General features: G+C 42.0%; 1 protein-coding gene across 4 annotated transcripts in view; it reads right to left on the minus strand.

The window, feature by feature from the left end:
• TRIO (trio Rho guanine nucleotide exchange factor) overlaps window positions 1–22,216 on the minus strand; it is a 412,227-nt gene that overhangs the window by 162,218 nt on the left and 227,793 nt on the right. For all 4 annotated transcript variants that reach the window (XM_006117079.4, XM_075921462.1, XM_014570469.3 and 1 more), the window contains exons 19-20: window positions 20,081–20,195; window positions 12,541–12,656 (exon numbers count right to left, since the gene is read on the minus strand). In XM_006117079.4, the coding sequence (XP_006117141.2) occupies window positions 12,541–12,656; window positions 20,081–20,195 (231 nt within the window). The remainder of the gene's footprint in view (window positions 1–12,540; window positions 12,657–20,080; window positions 20,196–22,216) is intronic.

Genomic DNA, 22,216 nt, shown 5'->3' on the forward strand with positions numbered 1-22,216 from the left:
TTGAAAAGGGATTTGTAAGGAGGGGAGGGAGAGAAACTCAATAGAATATCCTTGATTAATAACTTCCTGCACCTAGTGATGTGAGGTGAGAATAGTCTCTCATTCTCCGAGAACGAGAATATTCTCCAAAAGATTATTTCCCAAGAATTTTTGAGAATTTTCTAATTTTTCATTTCCTCTTGAAATAATATATTGTATTCAACTTTTAGAAAACCCTGAATGTTAAAGAACTTTCTTGATCATTCAAGATAGTTTGAGAACGTTATAGAACGTTCCAGAATGTTATGGAACTTTCTAGAACATTCATGAGTCAGGAATTCTGACTGTTATGGAACCTTCAGGAAGCATCACAAAAAGTATGCAAAGAGGCAATAACACATTTATTCTCTTTTGGGAAAGGCGTAATTGTGTTTTCATCAGTATGAAAAGAAGAACTAAGCCTAAAAGTGATGTGTGGGATTATTTCCTTCATAAAACAGTTAAAGACAAAGTGTTATATGAATGTAAATACTGCAAGGCTGAATACGTCAGAAATGAGACAAGGATGAGAGAGCATATTTCCAATTGTTTGAAGATTCCTGCTTACATCAAGGAAAAGACAACAACATTCTCAGAGTCCAGAAGCAGATCAGCTCAACCATCAACATCTACAGAACACTGAGATAGTGCTAGTGAATTTACATCACCATCTTCCACATCTAGTTCAGCCAAGGCGTCTCACTCTATAAGTCGCTACTTTGATTCTATGAATGAAACTGAAAGCAAAGTTTTGGATGAATTTTTTGCACGAGCTATATTCTCATCGGGATCGCCTCTTTCATTGATTTAAAATGAAGATTGGATTACTTTCATGCAAAAATTAAGACAATCTTACAAGATGCCATCCAGGTACACACCTACTAACAAACTTTTGGAAGCTGTATATCAATGTGTTGATGCTCTTATAAAAACAAAAATTGCTGAAGCCTCTTCTCTTGCACTGCAGTGTGATGCTTGGAGCAACTGAAGAAATGAATCTGTTATAAATGTTATTATATCAACACCCCAACCAGTGTTTTACAAGACAGTGGCAACCGATGTTGAACGCCATACAGCTGACTATATGGCATTCCGTATGGAAGAAACAATGACAGAAATAGGCACCGAAAAATTTGGTGCCATCATCACTGATAATGCTGCGGCAATGGTGAAATCCTTATCAATGCTTAATGAAAAATACAATCACATTGCTATGTACACTTGTGCTGCTCATACACTAAATTTGTTAATTGGTGACATCAATAACTTAAAATCTGTTCAAGAAACTGAAGCTACCTGTAAAACTATTTTGAGGGAAATTAACAAATCGCAAGTTTTACGAGCTCATTTTACTGCATTTCAAAAAGAGAAAAATCAAACTTGTGCACTTAAATTGCCACTTAAAACTAGGTGGGGTTCCATTTTATATTGTTTGAAAAGCTTATTGAAATCAAAAAATGTCTTAAAATGCTTTGCTGTCCATGATGATTTATAGACTAAAGTGAGCAAACATACCAGGAATTCAAACCTGGATGAAGATGTATTTTGGGTACGGGTCCAAAAACTGCATGCACTGATAAGTCCTGTTGTTAAATGGATTACGCTGCTTGAATCTGACCAGCCAAAAATGAGCAAAGTTCCTGAATGTTTCAGGGAATTAAGCAATCATTTTGATAAGTGGACTTTCAGGAAGTAGCCTACCAAACAAGAAAAACAGGATGTGAAGAAAAGTTTTGGCTCTAAAAGACATTCACTATGCTGCAAATATTCTAGACCCAAAATTCAATGGTGAGTGCCTTACTAGAAATGAACAAATATAAGGAACTGAATTCATCAATAAATTAGACACGAGAATGTACGGCACTGATCACTCAGCAAAAGTGATCATTGCTGAGCATTGTGCTAAAAAACGTTTTTTTTTTTTAAATCATATGTAGTAAAATCAGCTGGATCAGTAGCTGCAGTAACATGGTGGAAAGGTATTTGCTATGGATCAAAATTAGGGAAAGCAGTGATCAACATATTGAATGTGCCACCAACAACGGCAGCAACTGAAAGAAGTTTCAGTACATGCAATATCGTTCATAATGCAAAAAGAAACAAGTTAACACAAGAAAGGACAGGCAATCTGACATTCATAGTCCATAATATAAAGCTTCTTAAAAACACAAATGATGCTCCGTTGAAATCCCCAAGAGAAAAAAAGAAATAGAACCAGAGAAATGAGGAAGAAGAAACTAATGATGCTGAAGAGAAAGAAGAAGTCGTTGAAGAAGAGGATATGTATGAGGATGAAGAAGAGATAGAAATATATGGGTCAGATTCGGAAAGTGCAGATTCTGATTAGACTTTCTGTATTCAATCCAGAAAGTTAAAAATATTTGTATCCTGCAACAGAAGATTTGTAATAAGAGTTCTAGGAATTTAAACCTCGGTCTTTTTTTCTTTACTTTCACAAATTTTCATTTTAACAATTGGAAACTTTCCTGATTCTTGAAGTTTATTAAAGAAAGATATTATTATAAATAGTAAAAGTCTTTAAAAACTATTTAACAAGTATTTAAGAGAAAATTCTCAAAAATTCTCGCATTGGAGAGTATTCGCAAGAACATTTTCCGAAAGTTTATTCCCGAGAATTTAACATCACTACCTGCACCTGTCTGTAATTGTCAAATTCCAGTTAGGGGCGGAGAATGTGAGATGGCCCCAAAGTACGGCGGTGGAAGAGATTGGTGGCACCAGTTGTGGTACGTAGGTCTTGACCAAGACTTCAAAAATAGCCCTTTGCAGGAGGTTGTGTTGATAGAGCAGCCTGAGAAGCAATGCCTCTGATTTTCTGACATTTCCATGAGTGCCTGTCTGGACACTGGTTCCTTTGTGGTCCTGCAATTCCATATAGCTCACTGTAAGACATTGTTAGTGATTGTAACAATTATTCTAGGCTGGTGGCCATGAGTGACAAGCCTCTGTGATGACAGAGCCCAATTTCAGTCCCTCATGGAGGAATGCAAGTTAGTAGCAAGAACATCCCTTCAGGCTGCAGTGGAAGTAGCAGTATAGTATGGTTGTGACGAGGGATTCTTCAATGTAGTCGTTAAGGTTCCCCAGTGAGGTCCAGAATATCATATAGGACCTTCCCTTCAACAAGTCAAATCTGTTCATTGAGTAAAGCTGTGAGTAAATCACCCTACTTTAAATTGATTCTAAGGACCCTGGCATTCAGAAGGAAACACCAGACAAACCTATATGCTGAGTATCCGAGGGGTAGCCGTGTTAGTCTGAATCTGCAAAAGCGACGAGGAGTCCTGTGGCACCTTATAGACTAACTGAAGTGTAGGAGCATAAGCTTTCGTGGGCAAAGACCCACTTCGTCAGATGCATGCATCTGACGAAGTGGGTCTTTGCCCACGAAAGCTTATGCTCCTACACTTCAGTTAGTCTATAAGGTGCCACAGGACTCCTCGTCGCTATATGCTGAGATTACCCCCTCCTAAAACATTTTACAACCAGTGTCCAGACAGGCATTCATGGAAATGTCAGAAAATCAGAGGCATTGCTTCTCAAGCCGCTCTATCAACACAACCTCCTGCAAAGGGCTATTTTGCATGATCAAAGTCACAACCTTCTCCTCATACTCAGAGAGTGGGTGCTGAGAATGAGAAGTGTGTAAGATGCCTGGATGAGTTCTGGGCATCTTCCATAGGGATTCCACAAGCTCCAATGGGGCCAGAAAGAAGGGTCAGCCATTTGTGTGGGACCCCATGGCACTGGAGATACAGCATCCACATCTCCTTGACGGCCTATTAGCTCACTCTGGGGAGATTGAGGAGCAGCCAAAACATCTTACTTGTCTAAGTCCAAACACTGCATCCTTCAAATGGTGTGGCCACCAGTACTGGGACACTCCTGCCCAAAAGGTGGAGATTAGATGGTTCCTGAGGCACCAAAGCAGTATCATCCTCCAGCATGGTTATGTCCCTCAAAAAGGCCAGGAAGGAAAGGATGGGAGACTGCAAATAAGTGAGGAAGCTATCCTCTGGGCCATATGTCTCTCTGTATGCCCCTATGCTGGGAGGTTCATATGGTCAGGACTTGTGCATCTTGGGAAGTAGAATGGTCCTTGGACAAGCAAGCTGGTACCAAAGAGAAGTCAGACTCTCACTCCTTGACTGAACTGGCAAATAACGGTTCTTGTGTTTCCAAGCCACAGTCACCAACAGATCCTTGTGTGCCTTATCCTCCAGCATCAGGGTTTTCTGCTATGCCTATTCCTTAAATCCACACATTAATCACATGAATTTAAGAGGCTCAGGGAGGATTCATGTCATTTGTGGATAGTCCTAGACCAGGATTTGTTCTTGTGACCATGAAAACCATGAATGCCTGGCTGCGAAGATGGTGTCGCCAGGAGGGATTCGGCTTCCTTGATCACGGGGTGCTCTTCCAGGAAGGACTGCTTGGCAGAGATGGAGTTCACCTTTCCAGGAGCGGGAAGGCCTTGTTTGGACACAGACTGGCTAACCTTGTGAGGAGGGCTTTAAACTAGGTTCGACGGGGACAGGTGAGCAAAGCCCACAGGTAAGTGCTGAATGTGCGGGACTGGGAGATGGGTTGGAAATGGGGGGGGACTATGGCTATAATGGCAAGGAGAAAGGAGGGTCAGGGCACAACAGGGAGGCAAGATCAAATCAGTATCTTAGATGCCTATATACAAATGTGAGAAGTATGGGTAATAAGCAGGAAGAACTGGAATTGCTAACCAATAAATACAACTAAGATATCATTGGTATTACAGAAACCTGGTGGGATGGGACGCATGATTGGAATGTTGGTATGGAAGAATACGGCTTGCTCAGGAAGGACAGACAGGGAAAAAAGGGAGGAGGGGTTGCCTTGGACTGAAGTGGAGATGAACGTAGGAGATAGCTGTGTAGAGAGTCTCTGGGTTAAGCTAAAAGGGGTAAAAAACGAGGGTAATATCATGCTAGGAGTCTACTACAGGCCACCTAGCCAGTTGGAAGAGGTAGATGAGGCCTTTTTTAAACAATTAACAAAGCTATCCAAAGCTCAAGATTTGGTGGTGATGGGGGACTTCAACTATCCAGACATATGTTGGGAAACTAACACAGCGGGGCACAGGCTATCCAATAAGTTTTTGGACTGCATTGGAGACAACTTTCTGTTTCAGAAGGTTGAAAAAGCTACCAGAGGAGAAGCTGTTCTGGACTTGGTTTTAACAAATAGGGAGGAACTGGTTGAGAACTTGAAAGTGGAAGACAGTATAGGGGACAGTGATCATGAAATAATAGAGTTCATGATCTTAAGGAAAGGTAGAAGGGAGACCAGCACAATTGAGGTAATGGATTTCAGGAAGGCAGATTTTGATAAGCTCAGAGAACTTGTAGGTAAGGTCCCATGGGAAACAAGACTGAAGGGAAAAACAACTGAGGAGAGTTGGAAGTATTTCAAAGGGACGTTGTTAAAAGCCCAAAAGCAAACAATTCCGCTGTGTAGGAAAGACAGAAAATATGGCAAAAGACCAGCTTGGTTTAACAAGGAGATCTTGCATGATCTCAAAATAAAAAAAGGAGTCCTATAAAAAATGGAAACTAGGACAAATAACAAAGGATGAATATAGGCAAGCAACACGGGAATGCAGGGGCAAGATTAGAAAGGCAAAGGCACAAAATGAGATCAAACTAGCTACAGGCATAAAGGGAAACAAGAAGACCTTTTATAAATACATTAAAAGCAAGAGGAAGACCAAGGACAGGGTAGGCCCACTGCTCAGTGAGGAGGGAGAAGCAGTAACAGGAAACTTGGAAATGGCAGAGATGCTCAATGATTTCTTTGTTTCGGTATTCACCGAGAAGTCTGGGGGTGTGCCTAACGTAGTGAATACAAGCAGAGAGAGGGTAAGTTTAGAAGATAGGATACACAAAGAACAAGTTAAAAATCACTTAGGAAAGCTAGATGTCAGCAAGTCACCAGGTCCTGATGAAATGCATCCCAGGATACTCAAGGAGCTGATAGAGGAGGTATCTGAGCCTTTAGCTATGATTTTTGAAAAATCATGGCAGACAGGGGAGATTCCAGAAGACTGGAAAAGGGCAAATATTGTGCCCATCTATAAAAAGGGGAATAAGAACAACCCAGGAAACTACAGACCAGTCAGTTTGTCTGTCCCAGGGAAGATAATGGAGCAGGTAATTAAGGAAATCATATGCAAACACTTGGAAGGTAATAAAGTGATAGGGAATAGCCAGCATGGGTTTGTGAAGAACAAGTCATGCCAAACTAATCTGATAGCTTTCTTTGATAGGATAACGAGCCTTGTGGATAAGGGAGAAGCGGTGGATGTCATATACCTAGACTTTAGTAAGGCATTTGATACGGTCTCGCATGATATTCTTATTGATAAACTAGGCAAATATAACTTAGATAGGGCCACGATAAGGTGGGTGCATAATTGGCTGGATAACTGTAGTCAGAGAGTTGTTGTTAACGGTTCTAAATCCTGCTGGAAAGGGATAACAAGTGGAGTTCCTCAAGGGTCTGTTTTGGGACCCGTACTGTTCAATATCTTCATCAATCATGTAGATATTGGGATAGAGAGTACGCTTATTAAGTTTGCAGATGATACCAAACTGGGTGGGGTTGCGACTTCTTTGGAGGATAGGGACATAATTCAAAATGACCTTAGCAAGTTAGAGAAATGGTCAGAGGTAAACAGGATGAGATTTAAAAAAGAGAAATGCAAAGTGCTCCACTTAGGAAGGAACAATCAGTTCCATACATACAAGATGGGAAGCGACTGTCTAGGAAGGAGCATGGCGGAAAGAGATCTAGGGGTCATAGTGGACCACAAGTTGAATATGAGTCAACAGTGTGATGCTGTTGCAAAAAAAGCAAATATGATTCTAGGTTGTATCAACAGGTGTGTTGTAAGCAAATCTTGTGAAGTCATTCTGCCGCTCTACTCTGCACTAGTTAGGCCTCAGCTGGAGTACTGTGTCCAGTTCTGGGCACCACATTTCAAGAAAGATGTGGAGAAATTGGAAAGGGTACAGAGAAGAGCGACAAGAATGATTAAAGGTTTAGAGAACATGACCTATGAAGCCAGGCTTCATGAACTGGGCTTGTTTAGTTTGGAAAAAAGAAGATTAAGGGGGGACATGATAGCGGTTTTCAAATATCTAAAAGGGTGTCACAAGGAGGAAGGAGAAAATTTGTTTCTGAGGACAGGACAAGGAGTAATGGGCTTAAAGTGCAGCAGGGGAGGTTTAGATTGGACATTAGGAAAAAATTCCTAACAGTCAGGGTGGTCAAATATTGGAATAAATTGCCAAGGGAGGTGGTGGAATCTTCCTCTCTGGAGAGATTTAAGAACAGGTTAGATAGACATCTGTCAGGGATGGTGTAGACAGAGCTTGGTCCTGCCTTGAGGGCGGGGGGCTGGACTCGATGACCTCTTGAGGTCCCTTCCAGTCCTATTATTCGATGATTCTATGAAAACATATGCTATTTTCATAGAAATCCCCAAGGAAGAGTCCTTGGTCTTAACAGCTCCCCTCCTAAGTTCATGTTTACAGTCACTGCTCATCTGTTGGGGCCAATGTTTAGGGTGGAGTTTCTGTGGGCTGGATCAAAGTGGAGCCTCAAAGTCTTTTCCATAAGATATGATGAAGCTAACAAGATTCACAAGCTTTTGGTTGATATGAGTGACAATTATTGTCCCTTGTAGAGATTCAAGTTTCATCCAAGCAAGAGAGGCAGAATTGGAACAGTTGCTCATTGAGCAGTAGCGAGGGCAGGAGACCCAATTCTTGAACCCTGAGACTCTAGGTATAGTCCCACACTATGAGAGAGGAACCCCCAGAACAAGCAAGAACAAGCTACACTAACAATATTAATAAAAAAAGCTATGAAGTATAAAAGTAATTTACAAATCTATTTATAAGTTCTATCACAAGAAAAAGCTGAAGAAATCCAAAGATGCAGGGCTTCAGATTCAGGCCATGGAATGGTAAGAAAGAACCGGAGAGAGACTGGTTCTTAAGAGCACAAGGAGCTCTACTGTGTATGTGCAGGCCAATGACTATTGCTTGGTAGAATTTCCAGACTTTATCCACACCCGTGGGTACAAAGTGAATATCTGCAGATTTATAGGGCTCTAGCCATTAAGTACTTTTTAGAGTAAAATTGTCTACTAGTGTCAGGATGAACAGAGCTGATAAATTAGTGTAAATATTTCAATATTCTTTCTTGAAAGGGCACGTCAATTAGTTGACTAAATTGGCAGCTTAATTAGTAAACTACAAACATCTATTCCTTTTCCCATAAGAGGGCAAACAAACAAACAAACATACATACATACATTTTTGGTGAAATGCCTTACTCAACAGAAATTGCTTTAACTCTACAGAAGAAATTAGTTATTTGGCAGTTTGTTGAAATATACGTTGGGATTGGAGAAGTGGTATAGAAGGTCTTCTGAGCAGTTAGCCCATGCCCCAGAGAAAGAATAGTATCTAAAGACCAATTTACATTTTACCTACCAAGAGTACTTCAAGTCCATAAATTACACTGTGAACACAGAAAACTAGTCAGAAAATGGGGGGAGGGGGAGCATTTCATTTAAATGTAAGATAACTATGTGGCATTCATCTCTATTTTCTTAAGGATTCATAACTCTAATTATGTCTCAGTATCATTTCCAAAGCAATGTCTAAAACATTCATCCTCTAACATGCTTGCATTCTACCCTAATCACTTCCCCCCACTCATTATTGTGAATCATTTTCCACAGGTGTTGCATGTTCTAACATCTACTGTGTACTAACTTTAAATTGTGCACTTAATTTACTTCTGAAAAAAACCTGACCATGAATCTACACTACAAAAGACATTAATAAAATGTCATGAGAAATGAGTACCGGTCTTTATACTCCTCCATCGAAAATGGGCTCTGAAGTTAAGGAAATTAATTGTGAAATCCTAGATTATTCTATATCATTAACTCACTCTATTGGCCATGGGTTAATACTGCAGCACAGAATGGTATGAAAAGTCAGCCACTATCATTGTTACATCAATATTTAGAACTTGATATTTAAAACACAGAATTACCACCTTCATTTGGAATCTTCTTGTTTTTATTGGCTTCCTACATTCTCAGGACCTTGAAACCATTACTGGAGAGGACCAGACTTAGATAAAATTAAACTAAGCCCCCTTCCTTAAGGAAGCAGGAGCCCTCCTATAAACAACGCTTCCTGTTTCTTATTATACGCATTACTTGTGCACCTCCAGCCGAACATGAGTTTCCCTAATTAAGTCATGATTAAAGGAAGAGTTAATCAAACAATTTTCTCCTGGCACTTCTGAAGTAAGCATGCTGACATTAGACATTTAGTTAGCAACTTACACTCAACATAGTCAAAACTGAATTTTAACCTTTCCTCTGCTCTTCCTCATTCCCGAACACTGTGGATAATACCACAATTTGGGCATCAGACACCTTGGCTATCTTGTGTAGGTTATTTTAGCAGATATCACTTGGCTCAGTGTGCACCTGCCCAGGGATGTTCAAAATTCAATTTTGTAACCTCAGCACAAGCACTTGAATTCTGGCTACTTTCTGAACCAATGCACGAACAGGCATGTATACAAGCACATACGCGCATGTATGCACAGACCCAAAAAACAACTCTTAATTGCCACATTTCTTGCTTGAAATTCACAAGGTGGCAAAGAGTTTGTTCCAATGACATTTCCACATTAATCAGGTAAATGGATCGATACTTTGTGTAAAAATTAAGTCCACTACCTTGTGAAGGTACAGAAGATTGTATGTGAGAAATCTGGGAAGCAAATTTAGAAACTGGATTAACAGTCTCTCTATGAAATTGGCTCTAAACTTCTAAATGCTGGCACAATCAGTACCACCTTACAAATTGTGCCGTTTTGCTCTACAGCTAATCAGAAAAGTCAGCAACCATAAAAACTGTGTGGGTTCTGATTGTCTCTCAGTCAAAATCAAATCTATTTCAATATAATTTTGTCAACCAGCCTTTCAATGTGCAGTCCCAGCACTGTTTGAAATAACGCCATTGAAAACAGCTGAAAAACAGGATTGACAGTGGAAATGCTGACAAACCTTTAACAATGCCACCTAACAATGTCACTGTCATAATGATCTTTTTTCAAGTGCAAACGTGTTAAGTCTTGTTATGCTGAGGCTCAATTTATGATCTACCACACTGTAAAGTAAATTGTGTAGATTTTAAGGAAGTATTTATCTTTAACTTCTCCACTCCTGCTTTACTCCACCTCCTAACTTGCATTGTTGGTCTCACCTATTTGTATTCTGAATTTAATGATATGCTAAAGCACATTTAGCATATCCAGCACTACAATGGGTACACAGCACTCAAACGATCCTGAAAGAAGTATGAAGCAGGTAAGCATTCAAGTAAGAAAACTTTTCACAAAATAATTTAAGTTTCATCCATTCCATCATTTGTTGTCCTTGTACTTTGTAAGCCATTCAAAAGGATATCATTACTTTTTAATGAAGCCAAGTAGAGACAACAGCCAATATTTTTAAGCCTCTCTGCTTATTGTTGAAATCACAGAAAGATGAGAAATAGTTTCTGGAGACATTTTTTAAAAAAGTGTCTGCAAATTATGTATTGGCCCTGTTGTGTGTCATTTTACTAATCCTGAAACTTTGGAATGACAATACAAGGAACCTCATCAGTTGAACTTTGGCTAAGTTAATATACAGGAGCACCTGAGTCAGTTGAGACAACTTTTTTTTAAAACAATTAAACTTCAGAGGTCTACAGAGTGTTTGAAAGAATTTTCTGTATTAACTTGTCAATTTCAATACATTAAAAAACATTCCAGTTAGAGTAAACTTCCGATAATCCGGTACCTTTGGGACCCAGGGTGTGCCAGATTATCAAATATGCCGGACTATCAGAAGGGGGGGGCTATCAGGGGTCTGGGTTGGGGGGGATGCCACCCTAGACCCCTCATAGCCCCCCTTCCGACAGTCCGGCTCTGCCCCAGGCGTCCCTGATTCAGCTGCTGCTGAAACTGACCAGTAGCGGCTGAATCGGAGATGCCTGGGGCAGAGCAGCTGGAGTGCTGCTGGGTTGGTCCCGCAGCACCGCTCCTCGGCGCTACTGGACCAACCTGGCAGCACCCCAGCTGCTCTGCCCCAGGTGTCCCCAAGTCAGACGCTGCTGATACTGATCAGCGGCTGACTCCAGGAAGCCCGAGGCAGAGCTGCTCTGCCCCGGGCTTCCTGGAATCAGCCGCTGATCAGTTTCAGCAGCAGCTGACTTGGGGACACCTGGAATAGAACAGTTGGGGTGCTGCCAGGTTGGTCCCCGCAGCGCCGAGGTGCAGCGCTGCGGGGACCTACCCTGCAGCGCCCCAGCTGCTCTGTCCCACGCGTCCAGATTCAGCCGCTGCTGGTCAGTTTCAACAGCGGCTGAATCTGGACGCCTGGGACCAACCTGGCAGCACCCCAGCTGCTCTACCCCAGGTGTCCCCAAGTCAGCTGCTGCTGAAACTGATCAGCGGCTGATTCCAGGAAGCCCGGGGCAGAGCAGCTCTGCCTCGGGCTTCCTGTAGTCAGCCGCTGGTCAGTTTCAGCAGCGGCTGAATCGGGGACAGCTGGGGTGCTGCCCGGTTGGTCCCGCAGCCCCGAGGGGCAGCGCTAGGGGACCTACATGGCAGCGCCCCCAGCTGCTCTGCCTCCCGGTTCCCCGATTCAGCCGCTAGTCAGTTTTAGCAGCGGCTGAATAGGGGAAGCTGGGGGCAGAGCAGCTCCAATGGTCCGGCTGCCCGGAGCACTTCCGGGTTCCTGATGGTGCCGGACCATCAGGAGTGCCGGACCGTCAGATGCCGGACCATCGGAGTTTTACTGTACTACTTCTGCCTTGGAATTCCCCTTCTATTTTTTTGGTTTAAAAATCATTTCTCTTTTTAAATGGATCTCTCTACTTAAGTTCCCTGTAAGCTGCCTGTTTAGTGCCGCACAGGCACTCAAGGAAGCCACTCAGGCCAGGGACCTGTGGCAGCTGGGGGCGTGCCCAACAAAATTTACTCCAGTAAAATTTCTTTTTTTATTCATTACTAGGGGACTGTGCCCACTGCTCGCTACACTCACCAACTACCCTCTCTCTGGCAGCTTTTGCTTTCGCAGCCAGAGAGCCTCATGACGTCATTCTGCCGTGCAGCAGGAAAAACGTGTGTGTGTGTGTGAGTGTGAGTGTGAGTGTGAGAGAGAGAGAGACAGATTATTATTATTTTCTAGTGTTCTATTTTGAGGGCAGAGTAGGTTATGGTTTTCATATCTTGATTCTTAATAGCCTGCCTTTCAGAAGTTCTGAGTACCACTGTCAATGAGAACTACCTACCCCCTCAAAGTCAGGCAATAAACCACACTTGATCTGTATGGAATTTGACTTGTAGGCAATGGAAAACATGCTTAAATAAAATCCTGACCTGTTTGGCACTTCTTTCAAAGACGACATACTGCTGACACTGGTCAAGACGCCTTTTTCTCATGGTCCAGTAATGTAGCACACGGTTCTCCCTCTGGAAGAGTTCATTTAAGATGTCTGCAGGGACAGAAAAATGAACTGAAGATTATGGTCCTTCATTTTGTAATAAAGAGAAGTTGTGAAACTATAAAGCTCTGCAAATAATTACTGTGTTGTACTGAAAACTGCAGCAAAAGTTTCCTTCACAAATTTATTTATTTATTCATAAACAGGGACATGTATTTAGTTAAAATAAAGACTGGTGGTTTGAGCAAAATGTGGTATTGAAACAACAGCCTTTTCTCTCTTGAAGAATGCTCCATTGCTAGAGAGAGCACTTGATATATTGTCCAGGTCAGTTCTGCTGGGCTGGTGAGGAAAGAGAGGAGGATAACAAATAGAAAAGATGAATTTAAGCATTCAGGCTGAACATAATCAATAATCATTTCCCATCCGAAATTTCTGGAGTTCTATAAAGTATGTGGTGTCATGCAATTCACATGGATGAACATACAACTGAGGAATAAATAGGCTAAGAGATTTATTCTTTTGATATCCTAATTCAGCTCAGACTTTACATATGCAGAAAACCCACTAAAATCTCAAATAAAATTAATTAATATCCTTTGAAAGTCAATAGCCGTACTACCAGTCAAATTATGCACCAGTTCAAATATTTCACAGACTATTTGGTCTCAATAAAATGAATGTAATACTTGGAAACGAAGCATGTAAAAGCAATTCTGCTGTTTATGATGACATCTCTCCTTCTCGCTCAAATGGTAGGCCTAGAGGAATCCTCACCTAACTCCCATTCTTAATTTGACTTTTCATCCCAACAATTTGGTTAACCAACATTTTTCCCTTTCTGTCAGTGGCAAAGACTGGATGCATTTTACTGTCACACAACTGTGGTAAAGAAAAAAAACAACAGTTACTTACCTTTGTAACTGTTGTTCTTTGAGATGTGTTGTTCATGTCCATTCCATGTAGGTGTGCGTGCGCAGCATGCACGTGTCAGCGGAAGTTTTTTCCCATGGCAGTACTCATCGGGTTAGCAGGGGAGCCCCTGGAGTGGCGCCACTATTTCTGCTAATATAACCCCAGCTGGCCTTCCATACTCTCTGTTCCTTCTTACTGGACTATTCAGAAGAAGGGGAAGCAGGCGGGATTTGGAATGGACATGAGCAACACATCTCAAAGAACAACAGTTATGAAAGTAAGTAACCATATTTTCTTCTTTGAGGGATTGCTCATGTCCATTACATGTAGGTGACTCCAAAGCAATAGCCCTAGGAGGCGAGGTCAGAGTAGAGGACACCCTTACCCAAGGCTGAGTCCTCGTTGGCCTGGGTGGGCCAGAGCATAATGATTGGCAAAAGTGTAGACTGAAAACCATGTGGCTGCCCTGCAGATGTCCAGGATCAGGACCTGAGCCACAAAGACATGAAGGAGGCCTGGGCCCTAGTGGAGTAGGCTGAGAGGGGAGGAGCTGGTATCCCAGACAGCCCTTAGCACTCCTTGATACAGGACGTGATCCACGAGGAGATCTTCTGCACAGAGACCGGATGCCCCTTCAGCAGTTCTTGCTATGAAGAACTGTGGAGACCTATGGAAGGGCTTTGTTCTTTCTAAATAAAAGGCTACAGCTCTCCCAACATCTAACATGTGTAGTGCCTGCTCCTTGCTCAAAGCATGGGGCTTTGGGTAAAAAAAGGGAGAAAAATGTCCTGAGACATATGAAAGTGAGGCGCCACCTTCGGAAGGAATCGGGGTGGAGATGTAAGTGGACCTTGTCCTTGAAGAATACCGTATACGGGGATCTGATGTGAGAACCATCAGTTTGGACTCGTGCCTGACCGACATGATAGTCACAAGGAAGGACACCTTCCAAGAGAGGTGCATCAGCTAACATGTCGCTAGGGGCTTGAAAGGGGGCTGCATGAACTAGGACAGAACTAAGTTTACGTGCCACTGGGGGCCGGGCTGACACACGTGGGTAAAGTCTGTTCAAACCCCATAAAAATCTGTGAACTACAGGATGCACGAAGAGCGTTGTGTCCCTAGAGTCCGGGTGAAAGGTGGAAATAACTGCCAGTGGGACCCTGACTGATGAGGACAACAGTCCCTGGACCCTAAGGTCAAGGAGGTAGCCCAGAACCGGCAGGACCGGGGTGTCCGTCAGGGAGATACCCTTTTGAGCAGCCCAAATGGAGAAGTGCTTCCATTTAGCCAGGTAAGTGGACCTAGTGGAAGGCTTCCCACTACCCAGCAGGACTTCCTGCTCCTGATCCGAGCACTGGAGCTCTGCTGCTATCAACCATGGAGCTTCCACGTCATCAGGTGGAGGGACTGTAGGTTCAGGTGGTGAAACCTGTTGAAGTCCTGAGTTATGAGGTCTGGCTAGGTCTCTGTTTCTTCTGTGGCACCGGAGACTGAGACTGGTGCTGAGGTGCGCAAGTGGCTTGGTGCCTCCTGAAGCCGGTGCACTGTGGGGTTGTCGGTGCCACGTGGATAGCCACGTCTATGATGTTCAGGCGGGACTCTTGTTCTCTCTTGGTCCGTGGCTTGAAAGCCTTACATATCATGCAGGCCTCCGACAGATGAGATTCCCTAAGGCACTTAAGGCAGGCTTTGTGGGGGTCTCTGCAGGGCATAGGCTTCTGATACTTAGTGCAGGGCTTGAAGCCTTGGGGCCCAGGCATGACCCGCAGCATGCGTGGGACACGCAAAGCAAGCGTTACATGTAAGTAAAATACTAACACTTAAAAGCAAATTAAACTATTTACAACTGAGATAAGAACTAGCAGTAACAAGCAACAGAACTACAAAAGGGTGAGAACTGCTGGGAGCGCTTGCTGAGCAAGAGTAGAGCAGGTTCCAGCAACCTTGTGAGTGGAAAGACGGATCTGAAGGGGTGGAGGGCCAGCAGGGGTTATATATTAGCTGATAGAGCAGCGCCACTCCAGGGGCTCCCCTGCTGGCCTGCTGGGTGCTGCTAAAGGAAAAAACTTCCGACAACGCGTGCACGCAGCACGCACACCTACATGTAATGGACATGAGCAATCACTCGAAGAAGAAGGGGAAATTCTGGAGGGACATTTAAAACAGGACTTGGTTCTGGTAAAAGCCATGGGATGGAAGGGGCCTGATGCTGATGGAGACAGTAGTTGGGGAGGGAGACAAGAACAACTGGATAGAAACTGGCCATCAAAAAATTTAGGCTTGAAGTTAGATGAAGGTTTCTAACCATTAGGGGAGTGAAGTTCTAGAACAGCTTTCCAAGGGGAGCAAAAAACCTAACTGGTTTCAAGACTGAGCTAAATAAATACATAGAGGAGATGGTATGATGAGACTGCCTACAATGGCATTTGGCCCATCTGCAACTTCTGTCAGCAAATATTTCCCATGGCTGGTGACGGGGTATTATGTGGGGAGGGCTACACGTCACTACAGAGAATTCATTCCAAGCTGCCTGGCTGATAAGTCTTGACCACATGCTCAGAGTCTAACTGATGACCATATTTCCTCCCAGGGCAGATGGACTGAGACCCTGGAGGTCTTACATCTTCCTCTGACCCACAGAAAAATCAATCGGGGACCCCACACAAGTGAGAAGCAAACAAACAAGCCCTTACTGATGCGGCCCCAACTGAGAAGGAAAAAGAAACTTCTCACATTCTCTTCACACACCAGAGCCTAGGGAGGCTTAGGCTAGTAGATTTTGTGGGTTCCAACTCCAGGGTGGGACAGCGGGAGGGCTAGTGCACCAGCGCAGACTCCCCGTTGCAGGGGGTTGCTCTGAGCCTCCGGGGCTGGATCCAGGCAAACTCGGGGCCGCATCCGGCACCTGGGCCCCCACTCTGCACTGCAGAATGGGGCACAAGTCACTTGCTGGTTAAAATCAGTGTAAATTGTGGATTCTGTGTCACTTGGAATCTCTTAACCATGATCTGAGGACTTTGGTAACTCAGCCAGAGGTTATGAGTCTATTATAGGAATGGGCAGGTGAGGTTCTGCAGCCTGTAATGTGCATGAGGTCAGACTAGATCATCATAAAGGTCCCTTCCGATCTTAAAGTCTATAAAACTTTGGCCATGTCTTCACTACATGGGAAGGTCAAATTAAAGTGTGTCAACTCTAGCTACGTTAATTACATAGCTGAAGTTGATGTACCTTCACTGCAAACTAGGTCAACAAAGGCAGTGATCAGTCCAGCACCTAGTATAGACACAATGAATTGACCTCTGAGTGCTCTCCTGTTGACTCTGGTGCTTCACCAGAAGGAGGAAAGAAAGGGGAGTCAATGGGAGAGTTCTTTCTGTTGACTACAGAGGTGAGGACATCACAGTAGGCAGAACTAAGCATCATCTTTTGAGATATGCTTCTAAAGTAACTCAAGTTGTGTATCTTAGATCAATCTGTCTCTGTAATGTAAACCTGTCCTAAGAGAGATTAAAGCCAAAATTGTTATACGCATCCACTAATATCCACTAACTGCTGCCTCCACAAAAGCTCCACAAGATGTTAATAAGGAAGCTTGGTAATAGCAAAGTAGCAAACTGCGCTGGGAAGCTGTCTGTTGCTACACTGGGTGCACTGCCAGGCTAGTGATGTGCATGGCAGATACAGGATAGCTGTATGCAACTTACAGGCAATGTTAATACTAATTCAGGGTCAATGCACAGTACATGGTCAACAGGACAACTTGGCCCATTAATACTATCACCTCCTAATCTGGTAAGAAGGCCAGTACCAGCCACAATTGTACCTCTACCCACTTTACCTACTAAGCTCCCATTCCGCTTTTCTGTCAGGTTTACCTTGATTACATTCTTCCCCTCTCTGTTAACAGTCTATCCGCCTACCACCAGCTCTCAAATGCTCATCCTGTTGAAACATTTCCCAGATTACTGTGGACATTTCAATGTATTACAACATTTCCAACTGGACACTACATAAAAATGGACATCTTGAAAGTTATGTAATTGGAGTCAATTGTGGTACACAGCATGTAAGCTAACTGGAACAGAGTCCATGCTATCAGAACATTGTACAGATGGTGTGTCAGTGAGAGACATTTGGCTGTGCTTTGCTATGTACGGTTAATGCTATTAGTTCTTTAGAATGCCAAGAGCCAGAAAGAGATATTGTAAAACAGTGCCCAAAGTTATATAACTAAAGCGCATTCAATCCAGCTGCTGATAAGCAGCTTTGCATATTTCCATCTCCTGAATTATAACCCCCTCTTAGTAACAGTTGCCTCTCATACCTCATCCTCCAATGACAGTTAGGATAACTGTTTCCTAAACTTTTTTTATTTGTATTGCAGGTACCACAAACTGCACCTCTTGAAGCCACCTTCTTCATTAAGCGGGTATGGGGAAAAGGGCTGCTATAGTTGTCTATTGAAAAATACTTTTAAGTGTTCAGTACTAGACACTGACTGGTTCCAGGGATTGTGGCAGCATGGTGGGGAGAGCAGAGCATGCTTTTAAGCTCTCTCTGATAGATTCAGCAAAGGGAAGAGGGAAGCAACTAGTCAAGTCACTACACGACGATCTGATAAACATAAGCATAGTCGACTAGTTGCTTACTTCCCTAGTAAACAGAGGTCTTGCAGTGGGTCCATCGACTACTCTAGATATTCACCTAGTTGTACAACAGGCTACATAAAAAAACCACTAGTATAGTCAGTACAAACTAAAATGTCATAAGCTTCAGGGGGTAGCCGAGTTAGTCTATACAGGATAAACTTAAGAAACAACAAATGGTCTGGTAGCACTTTATAGACTAACAAAACATATCGATGGTATCATGAGCTTTCGTGGACTTCTTTATACTGTTCTATATAGTAGAAAGCTAAGTAGAATATTTATATCCCAATTGATTTATTTTAAAATTATATGGTAAAAATGAGAAAGTGAGCAATTTTTCTGCAATAGAATGCTATGAACTTTTTGTATATTTACGTCTGATTTTGTAAATAAGTAGTTTTTAAGAGATAAAACCTGGGCATATGTAAGACAAATCAGACTCCTGAAAAGGGTACAGTAGTCTGAAAAGACTGAAGGCCATTCATGTAGGAGATACGAAAAGTACAATATAGGTACAGTAAACCCCAAAAGGATACAGGTTGGCACTTCTCCACTTCCTTCACTTACTTTGTGGTTAACAGTAACTGAGTTGATTGCACACCTACTGTGAATGTTCCAATAACAATCAGCTTATAAGCAAGTCGTTTACAAGTGTTTGCAGCATAGCAACACTGGTTCAAATACTTAAAAAAAACAACAACCAAGCATGAAGTTGTAAGATAAAACTCTTTTGTAAGCTAGATATTTCTGAGGGGGGCCACACAATACATTGTCTTGATGTCTGCATACAACAATTCATTTTTATCCCTTCTAATATTCAGTACTGTGATGCCTCTTCTGTCTTCCATTTCTAACCATGTATTTATATGAAACCCACAATTCATTCCCCCCTAACCAAAAACATCCACAAACACAGTTCAACACACTTAGCTTTCAATTTCAACATAGCCAAACTGCATGAAGCAATGGGAGAAGGTTCTTCAACGTGCAGTGCAATGAGAGGACGCCCCTTCTTTCTGAAATACTTGAACACACTGTATTTGTCTATTCTAGGACTCAAATAGATTTAGCTGTAGTTCATGTATGGTTCTATTGCAGAATGATCCTTATTGTTCAAACGGTCTGGTAGCACTTTATAGACTAATGAAACATGTAGATGGTATCATGAGCTTTCGTGGGCACAGCCCACTTCTTCAGATCTTCATGTTTCATTAATCTATAAAGTGCTACCAGACCATTTGTTGTTTTTTCCATAACAGACTTAACTCGGCTACCCCCTCAAGCTCCTTATTGTTCAAAACATTCTCTGAGTTCTATCCCTTTCCGACTCCATTTCTCCTACCTCATTTTTTTTTCTGAGTTTGAATCACTTCATATAACACCACATCTTTTCTCTTCCATCCCAACTGCACACCCACTTGTACCTTTAATAGAGCCATTAAACCTTACTACTTAAGCCTCCCAATTATTAATCAACTGTCTTAAACTAGACCAGAATTTCAGTAGGCCCATATTAGAGATATGATCATCAAGGGGCCCAGTCTTGTACTCTACTAACACAGAATTCCCATTGCATTCTGTATATCCTAGAACACCAAGTGTGCTTATATAGACTCATTGGCTGTGGAATTGTCAACATTTCTGTTTGAAAAGCACCATACAAAAATAAACTATTGTTTACTCAAGAATAGCAATGCACTTAAGTCTCCAATTGTAAACTAAACATGACATTACATTTGAAAGATATAAGTTGAGAGCAATCAAGCTTCATTTGTGTGAGAAACTTGTGATCACTCATGTTGTGGGTTAAATCTAAAATACTGTATCCTCCCTGGTAGGGACTCAACCTAATCTTCTCAGACTTGTTGCATCACATAAAGGCCAAATACCTAAAAAAATACTTACTTTTGACTTGTTGTTCAGGAGCTTTGATGTGAGTCACCATCCCTGGCATGTTTACACTATTCCTGTGCAGATATTTCAGGAAGACATCAGCATTCCTCCGGGCCAGCGTACAAGCCTATGAAAAGATTTGGTAGCATTTGATATTGCTGCATTTGAAGGGGCATGCACAGACACATGGATATATACCCATACTCCTTTTGGTGCTTACTATATCCTATTCTATACAGAGCAAACAGTTAAAATATAGTTATTTTCCAAGCAAATAGCAGTAAATCCAAAACTAGGTTATCTGGCACTGCACATTAAATAGTACTATACATAATGTATTACCTGAAGTTACTTAAAAGTGATCATTTCCATACTTTTAGATGAGGTTCAAGGCACACAGAGTGGATAGTTTTTATGTATTTGCCATTAGAATTATTTATTATGTAAACCAAGTGCACGACCTTTAGCAATCAGCTGGATATTGTAAAACATTCAGCATTAGTTTATACAGAAAAAAATAATTGCTCTGCTGAAATGAAACCAAAAGTGCTGAAAGAAGACATGCCCTTTAAAGGTCTCAGAAGCATTAAAACCAAACAGCAACAAAACAGCCAGAATCTAGTTGCATTGCCAAGACTCAACACAGCTGCTTTCTTAACCTAAACTTCTGAATATGTACCAAACACTATATATGGGCTTGGTGTCTTTTGTTTGTAATAAATCTGGAGACCAAAATACTACCTTAAAAGGTTAGATAAAGGCAGCACAGATATGACCAATGACAAAAATCAATGAGACAGTAATTTAACAGATCATAGTCACCTAACAGACCAAAAGTTCAGACATTTTCATGACAGCTCCATTTGACACTACCCCTAAAATTCATGCTTTCAGTAGTGTTTGCACCTTAGTATCGAACACCAAGAGACTTTTTAAAGTTTTCAGTGAGGTATATTGTTAAGTCTTTAAGAAACTTTACATGTAGTCTGTTATCGCTCATGAGTTATTCCACAGGTCTATCTTTAATATGTACAAGATTGATGAACATCGATACCCCAGCCATCTTCAACTCCTTGTTTAGTCAATTTTCTCATTCTTTAAACGACAAGACCGGGTCAGCCAAGCAGGTTAAACATGAACCAATGACCTCCAAAAGGGCTTTTTATTTCCTCTAGTTGCTGTCTTAGCTCAGTCCCAACTGTGGATCAGTATTACAGTGCAACAATGACCAGACAAAGATAGAGAATGGAAGTGATAAAAGCCAGTAATGAGATCCTTTATTCTGATTTGTCAATAGTCAGTACTTTAATATACCACGGGATGGTCATTCTGTAAATTTACTGACAATATAGCATTTGTCATGCAGTCACATGTCCCACAAGTAAAGGCTATCACAACCAGCAAACCCCATTTTCGAGTGCCACTAACATAGTACTATTGCTAAGTCACCTTGCTTATTAGCAAAAACTGAATACAAGTGGCCCAAAACCCTCTATTACCTCATCTTTTCTACAAATTGCTTGTGTACTGAATTTCTTACACTACTTCTAAGGTTTTCTTACTTCTCTGGAAAACAGCAGCCTTCATCCCCTTTTGCTTCCCTCTCCTAATATTCTCTCCCCATTCTCATCCTGCTACCTTTCCCCCTTCCCAACTGGCTCTCCTCTTCCAAAGTATTTTTTATTTATAATTTGGTTAATAAATATGAAACACCACCTTCATTTTAACAGTAGAATTGTAACAATAGAATTGTAACAGCAATACTCAAAAACTTGGTGGCACTGGTGAGTTTTGGAGTTTTACTGTAGATTATTATTTGGACTTTAAGAGAAACTTACAACATACTGCAGAAAAAGCAGCACGGAATCAGGTTTCCCCACTGCAGCTTTAGTGCTGCTGGGAGTGGCTCAATCATGGGTAGCCACTGTGGTGAGCAGCTGTTGCTTCTTTTAAAGAAGTAGCTTTTAAGTCCTCTAAGAAGCAGTGTCTGCTGAAAAGAGCAAATCCTTTTTATCACAATGGGGGATGCCTGATTTACATAAACTGTCAAATTTTATGCACTTGGCAATGTTCTAATCACCACGAGAAACAGTAATATGCCATTTCCTGTGTAATCACCATTCAGGAGCTCATGAAGTCATGCATGTG

The sequence above is a fragment of the Pelodiscus sinensis genome, chromosome 2 (genome assembly GCF_049634645.1).
Source record: "Pelodiscus sinensis isolate JC-2024 chromosome 2, ASM4963464v1, whole genome shotgun sequence".
NCBI classification, from domain to species: Eukaryota; Metazoa; Chordata; order Testudines; family Trionychidae; genus Pelodiscus; species Pelodiscus sinensis.